This window comes from Lynx canadensis, chromosome C2 (assembly GCF_007474595.2).
Source record: "Lynx canadensis isolate LIC74 chromosome C2, mLynCan4.pri.v2, whole genome shotgun sequence".
Taxonomy (NCBI): domain Eukaryota; kingdom Metazoa; phylum Chordata; class Mammalia; order Carnivora; family Felidae; genus Lynx; species Lynx canadensis.
Window position 1 is genome coordinate 9,599,752 of NC_044311.2, and position 7,130 is coordinate 9,606,881.

The 7,130-nt window shown below is 51.6% G+C and overlaps 1 protein-coding gene across 2 annotated transcripts; it reads right to left on the bottom strand.

Moving 5' to 3' along the window:
• Positions 1-698: 698 nt before the first annotated feature.
• CCK (cholecystokinin) lies at positions 699-6,917 on the bottom strand. Of its 2 annotated transcripts, none has more exons than XM_030329691.1 (3): positions 6,759-6,917; positions 5,278-5,567; positions 699-1,110 (listed from the first exon to the last, which is right to left on the bottom strand). In XM_030329691.1, exons 2-3 carry the CDS (start codon positions 5,489-5,491, stop codon positions 977-979), a joined length of 348 nt encoding a protein of 115 aa, XP_030185551.1. In that variant the 5' UTR covers positions 5,492-5,567; positions 6,759-6,917; the 3' UTR covers positions 699-976. The 2 variants fall into 2 exon arrangements, with proteins under 2 accessions (XP_030185551.1, XP_030185552.1); XM_030329692.1 differs by having other exon boundaries at positions 5,278-5,493; positions 6,759-6,915.
• Between the last annotated feature and the right edge of the window lie 213 nt (positions 6,918-7,130).

A 7,130-nucleotide genomic window follows, 5' to 3' on the forward strand; every position in this document is an offset into this window, starting at 1 on the left:
GGCCCGAGGCCAGACTTGCCGCATCAGAAGGTGCAGGCTACCAGACTTCCCTGGTGATTCGTGTGCACTCCAGAGTCTGGAAGGGCTGGGGTGCTGGGGGTCACACTCCCTAGGAGCGATCGTCTGTGAATCTCATTAGCTGGGGAACTGTGGGCCCGTCCCTTCCACCTCTCAGAGCGGTTTCCTCGTCCCTAAAAGAAGGACAATAACCTCTGTGCCACAGGGCCGTGGAGGGGTCAAAGGTTTGTGAAAGCACTGACAGCATTGCTCCATAATTTGGTTAAAGGCCAAGAGAACCCAAAGAAACCCTGGCGTGGGATGGGGTAGATGCCTCCGGAGGGGACGGGAAGATGGTGAGGCTCCACCTTGGGACGGATCCCGAGCTGCCTTTCTGGTCTTTACCCAGGCGAATGAGTGTTCACCACAAGCAGGACACGTTCTCTTTCTGCAGTGGAGCCCAGCTGGAGCCCCAGGCCCAGGGTGGCCAGGGCTGGGCCATGGAGCTGACCCAGGAGGCCCTTCCACTGGCCGTTTTGCCTGCAGCAGGGGAGTCCGCCCCATGCCCGCCCTCATTTCCCAAGCCCTCTCTGGGACCATCTACCGTAGGGATTTGTCCTCGGGCACCGTGTACCGGGCGGCCCTCCTTGAAGGTTCCGAGGATTAAATGGAGTCCTTTGCACTCAACAGACACAGGGAACTGGGGGGCAGGATGAAATCATTTTAATAGCATAGCAACACTTTAGGACCAGGTGTCACAGACGAGGAAAATGGTTTGTCTTCCGCTCGTACAATTCCGGTGAGGGGTGAGGTTGTAGTGAACAAGATTACGGACATAGTTTTCACATTGAAAACTTAATAAATAGGTACTTAAAACGTCAAACTTCAGAGACAATGGGTCGTGAGTGTCATTGTTTTCGTATTCTGCCTCCTCTGAGCCAGGAGGTTGCTTCCTGGCTGCTGACAAAGGTGGGGGCCCTTAGGACGGGTACTCGTACTCCTCAGCACTGCGCCGGCCAAAATCCATCCAGCCCATGTAGTCCCGGTCGCTTATCCTGTGACTGGGGTCCAGGCTCTGCAGGTTCTTAATGACGGACATTCGGCCAGAAGGAGCTACAAAGGGCAGGGGAAGAGGAAACAGGGCCATTATATCTAGGAGCATCACCAATTCAATCTGAGAGGAGCGCAATGGGAAAAGCCAGACAATTTGTAACAGGCACTTTCTTAAAGGTATCAAAGAGTTACCAAGCAGTGGGACTGCTGGCCCAAAATCTCAGAGAAGACAAGGACCCAGGTCTGTGTAACCAGGGAGGGTAATATTTGCTAGCTATGGTTGTGGTTTCTAATCTGTAAGGATTTAAGTGGATTCACTGACCGTGGCCTTTCACAGCCGGGACCTGCCTGGTCTTTCTACCCCTGAAGCGTGTTTTCTCTTACGTAGCTGGCCCTCAGCAGACGTCAAGCAAGGATTTTCTTGGTACTTACCCATTTCTGAAGTTCACTCCTTAATATCCCGAGCATACTTGACTCTTGTTAAGGTAACACAATTACAGTATTTTGATGTTAGAATGGTTAAAAAAAAATGGAGTCAAGTCCTACCACTAGACAAATACCATTTAAAAATTAATTTTAAAGCTACCTTCTTTTTAAAAAAATGATATTGAGAGAAAGGCACACTGTCAGATTATAAAATCTTACGTCAGTAACTGACAGAAGAGTGGGCAGAAAGGCAATAAGGAAGTTATTTAATTCAGCCCTTTTGATCCAAATGCAATAACTGAATGAGAAATGGGCCTTTTGGAACTGGAGTTAAGTCCTCGGGAACAGGATGACTCTCATGTATAATTCACATTGAGGGAGAAGGGACACGAAAGAGCAGTTTCTTTGGAGACCTGACATAGTCCTAGGCCAAGGGTCACAGACAGAGGCCTCCCGGGTATGAAATCAGTAGAAGGCCTTCTTCTGTGCAAGCCAAGAGGCAAGCAAGTCCCTCAGGGACCTCGAAGGGCCAAGCCCAGGGGACTTTAAGAGCACAGTGATGGAAGACCACCCCATACTTCCTATTGGATCAGGGCACTGCGTCCCCACTGCTTGTGACGCTGGCATTCAGCCCTTCTGTATGAGGCTGCCCCTGCCAACTCCCGCCCTCAGGCTGCAAAGAGTCAGACAGACCGTGGCTTATTTAGTGACACATGACCTTGCAGAAGCAGTTCCTCTATCTCATTGGATAATCAAGTAAAGCCAGCTAAGTTAAAAACCAGAAACAATTATACAGAGCCATGTCCCCACCCATTCTTTTCCGCCCCCCACCCCACCTCAATCCCTTCCCAGCCTTGGAATCCGAGAGTCAATCCAGCACATTCCAGCCCCTTGCAGATATCTCCAGCCTATGCACAAGGAAGAGAGCCCCAGCTATTGAATTGCTCAACATCTTTCAGGTAAAAGATTAGTCCTCGCACTAAAAAAATAAAAACAAAAAAACCCTGCAGTCAAGTTATCTGTACACAGTCATGGAAATACGGCCCATCTTCCTGCCTGCCGCGGATGAACACCCCCACCAAAGGCTGGCACGGCCCCAAGTTCCAGTTAATGAGGCGAAGTGGCAGCTTCCATGGGCACAAGCAGCCTGGGTTCTTGGCGGGGGCACCACGTTAAGCCCTGGTGGCTGTGCTCCTTACACACCTCAATTTCCCCATTCCACACACAGCTCTGCGCTCACAGCGTGTGCATCTACCGGGGTCCTCGCTCACTTCCCCAGTGCAGACGAGAGTAGGGACTTACAACTGGTTTATGGAACGGAAGTGAAGGACCTGGCTCCTTTAAACTTGAAAACCCCGAATGGGAAGCTGAATGGCTTCTGGACCTTCTGGGGAGGGCAGGGCCTGGACGGACTCTCAGATGTGCAGAGTCGGCCTAGATGTGTGGAGTCATGTGGCTTATGCATTCTCAGAGTCCTGGCTCCCACAGTGACGAAGAATAAGCGAGCTTACTGCACAGGGCTGCTGGGGGCTAACCGTACAGGTGTTACAGCTGTAGCATGAGAGCTTTGCTGGGCGCGGGGCAGGTGTATGCCATATGTCCCCGTGCTCCCTCAATAGAATTGCTTCTCCTCAGTCACTGAAAGCTTTGCAGACAATTCCTAATGATCAACTCTTGAGCACTCCTCAAAGAGTGCATTATCGCGTTTAGGGTCTTTAAGCACAACAGTTGAGTAAATACCCAGCATGATAATCAAAGTAGTAAAATAGTCAAAGAAACTGTCGAGGTGTAAATATTTATCCCCGGTTCATATTCATCAAACAGACGAGTCTGATTGTTTCCTAGCCAGTGCTCATGGTGGATGTCAGCAGCTAGGGGAGGCAGAGGCTGCCATTCCCACGTGGGTTTGGTTGGTGCCAAGGCTGAAGGCCAAGGGAGAAGGTGGCTGAGAAGAGGTGCCGGGAAGAAGCTTCCCGCTAAGATTTGTAGCGTAAAGCTGCTGTCAATGTCAGTGCTGGGGAAATGGTGTGGTAACTGGCTTCCTTCCCGGACCTGTTTCTGGTGGTTTTTTCCCTAAGGTGGGGAGGTGGCTCCAGATTATGGCTCCATGAAAAACCTACGCTATTTCAGACTGGTCTGGCTGAAGTTCAGCCTACCTCCAAGGACAGACATTAACTTATTGTGATGCAGACAATCAGCAAGAACTCAAAAAGTTTTCAGACTTCCTCTGTCATCTGACTAGTATTTCCACATCTCTCGATTCAATTAGCTGGAGAGCAAAACAGAAGACGGAAGCTGGGACAATTTCTCAAACAGAGGACAAAATGTAACACATCATCTTCTGCTTTGTTTTGTTTTCTTTTGTTTTCCTTCTGAACTCCCCTGGTCAAAAAGTCCCAATCTTACCTTCATACGAAACCATCAGAGACTCTGGAAAGCTGAGCCCATCATTTCCTCCTTGTCTAGTCAAGCCACGAGCTAAGCTTCAAATCCAGGTCCCGGCACATGAGAGGGTAAGGGAGCCTCATGGGAAAGGACCCCCTCCCACCCCTCCCAGCAGCATTTTTTTGTGGTTTATTGTCCAGCCGTGTCGGTCCAGTTTAGCCTACTGCCTCACAGCCTGTGTCGACCATAAGCGTCACTGTGGATCAATTTGGTAGAAAAAAACTGCCCCGGTCCCAATCATGATTCCTAAGGAGCACACAGACGAATGAGCCTCCCTCTGAATCACACAAAGAGCTAGAAGGGACCTAGGGGAACTCTAGCCTCATCCCTGCTTTATAGATGAGACAGGCCCAGGAGAGGGGCAGGGTTGACAGTATGGCACTCAGCTAGTGAGCCCCCCCAGTCACCTTATTCCTGGAGAAAGACTTTGATGCTGAGAAATCTGTGGCTTGAGGGCTCCTGCTGCAACTGGGACCATTTCTCCAACAGCAAAATAAAAACAAACAGGTCTATTGGGCGATCATTTGAAATCACTGCCGAGGGGAACTCAAAACTGCTCCTGATTCTTTCCTCCTGTTATGTTCTTCTGGGAAACCTGACACGTTGTCACTTCTTTTTAAACGGTTGCAGTCTGGGGCACCTGGGTGGCGCAGTCGGTTAAGCGTCCGACTTCAGCCAGGTCACGATCTCGCGCTCCGTGAGTTCGAGCCCCGCGTCGGGCTCTGGGCTGATGGCTCGGAGCCTGGAGCCTGTTTCCGATTCTGTGTCTCCCTCTTTCTCTGCCCCTCCCCCGTTCATGCTCTGTCTCTGTCTGTCCCAAAAATAAATAAACGTTGAAAAAAAAAATTAAACGGTTGCAGTCAGAACTCAAACGTTTTCTCAGCATTGATTCTTTCCTGCCAGGGGGCTTTCAAGTGTCAGCGTCAGAGTGGCTTCTGATTCCTCTGCATTTTCAGTAGAGGCTATGTAGTAGAACTGCAAACCTTTTTTGAGTCAGTAATTTGCTCTGCAATTACCTTTTAATGTCTTCATAATGTGGTGTTGAGCTTAAACAGCAACACGTACCAAAAGTTAGTTTCAAGAAAGCTTTTAAAAACGGTTTTCCCCAATAAATGTAATCTTCCACACTAGCTCTCAGTTGGCTACAAAGGACGCCCAGAAAACCACACTGCCCGGTGCAGTACAATTGGGAAAAGAAAGTGAAAACCCTTTCAGCCTAACGCGCAGCCCGGGTTCCGTTTGGAGAGGTTACGCACCTCCGTCCGCCAGACGCTAGGGAAGAAGGTCGGGATTGGGAGCCCCGCGCGGGGGCGGAAGTGAGGGATAAGGACCCTACAGATGAAAGAGCATCCGTACCTTTCCGGGCCTGCTGGATGTATCTGGCCAGCAGCGCGCCCAGGTGCGCTCGGGGCTCGCCGTCCACCTTCTGCACGGCCCTCAGCTGCCGCCGGAGCGCTTCCTCCTCCTGCTGCGCCCCTGGGCCCGCAGGGTCCGCCGCGGGTACCGGCTGCGCCAGGGCGCCCGCCGCCAGTACGGCCATCAGCACGCACAGGCACACGCCTCCGTTCATGGCTGCGGAGAGCGAGGAGGAGGGGACGTGAACGAAAAGGTGGGGCGTCGCGGCCTCTCGCGGAGGGTCAGGGCACCTGGGGTATGGAAAAGGGGGCTCAGTCCAAACGCGCGGGGCTCCAGACCCGCCACACTTGCGCAAGCTCTAGGGCACGAGGGCTCGCCAAGCGCCGCCAAGCGCCGACGGGAGCTCCGAGCGCACTCCTTTTGTCTTTTGGGTGAACCACACCCGGTGCCCCGGTGTGGGACGGAGACCCTGTCTTCTGCCCTGGTGAGCAGAAGGAAAACCTTCTGTTTTCCTTTAGTGCCAGAAAGTGTTCTTAAAGCGTCTGTCTTCTAACTGGAAAAGCAAGAGATTAATTAAAGATGGGAAGGAAAATTAGCTGGAGAGAAGACTCCGTGGGAGAAATGAGATCCTTGACAGCTAAAAAGCTTTCATAAACGGCGAAAAATGAGTAGCGCAGTTTAAAATGTGGGAACAGTAGGGGCGCCTGGGTGGCTCAGTCGGTTAAGCGTCCGACTTTGGCTCAGGTCATGATCTCGCGGTCCCTGAGTTCGAGCCCCGCGTCAGGCTCTGTGCTGACCGCTCAGAGCCCGGAGCCTGTTTCAGATTCTGTGTCTCCCTCTCTCTCTGACCCTCCCCCGTTCATGCTGTCTCTCCCTGTCTCAAAAATAAATAAACGTTAAAAAAAATAAAAAAAAATGTGGGAACAATAAATAAAAGCCATATTTATAAAGTTTCTTTAAGATGTAGATGGGAATTGGCAGTAAACTACCACGCAAACCACAAGAATGGCTTTTCAAAATCAGAAATGTGCGCTCCGTCTTCAGTCGTTGGCAAAACTCCCCTGCATCTTAGATCCACGAGCAGGTAACACTCGCACGTTTCGATCCCCAAAGCCCTGAATTTTTCTGCAACGCTTAGAAAATGAGTTTAAATCTTAAAACCTCTTGGTAGTTTATTTGAAGAGATCGCAAAGTACCTGGCACTTCTGTGCAACATCTAGCAAACCCCACTTTGCATGCTAATCCCAGCAAATAGATATTCCGGCATTGCGTGCTGCTGAGAACAAAGCAGGCGCTTGGAAGTCTCTCCATCAAGCTCTACCCACCCAGACCTCCTTGTTGTCTCTGACCTCGAGAAATGTCTTTAGAGCTGTCGGAAAGAAGACACAGCAAGCAGAAAAATGGAAAGGGTGCAAAACCGAAGACAGTATTCTTCAGCCAAGTTAACACTTGGATCCCCCGCGGGAGAGTGCGGAACCTACCTTCAGAGTAGGACGCAGCTGGCTTCGCGTTTCCACCGGAGCGGCGGGGAGCCCAGCCAAGTTCAGGGTGGGCCGGCAGGAGGCTGCTGCTTAAATAGCCCCTCCCGGCGCTGTTAGCCAGTCATCTATTTACCCAGCCTTGACGCAGACGGGCAGCAACACGTGCTCCGGGGCGGCCACTGGGGCGACGACCGATTGAAGTGGCTCCTGGGAGAGAGGGGGCGATGGCTCTGTGGAGTTGGTGTCGGGTGTCCCGCCCCCCTCTCTGTGGGGGGGGGGGGGTGAGGGGAGCTTCCTCTCCCAGATCTGTCCCGCTCCCTCTCCCTTTCTCATTCTAGGGTGGGAAGCCTAGGTGTGGGGAATCTCCTCCAG

Coding starts and splice junctions, on each gene's coding strand:
- CCK (XM_030329691.1), bottom strand. CDS start 5,491: ATGAACGGAGGCGTGTGCCTGTGCGTGCTGATGGCCGTACTGGCGGCG. Junction 1,111..5,277: donor CATCCAGCAGGCCCGGAAAG/GTACGGATGCTC, acceptor TGCCCTTTGTAG/CTCCTTCTGGCCGAATGTCC.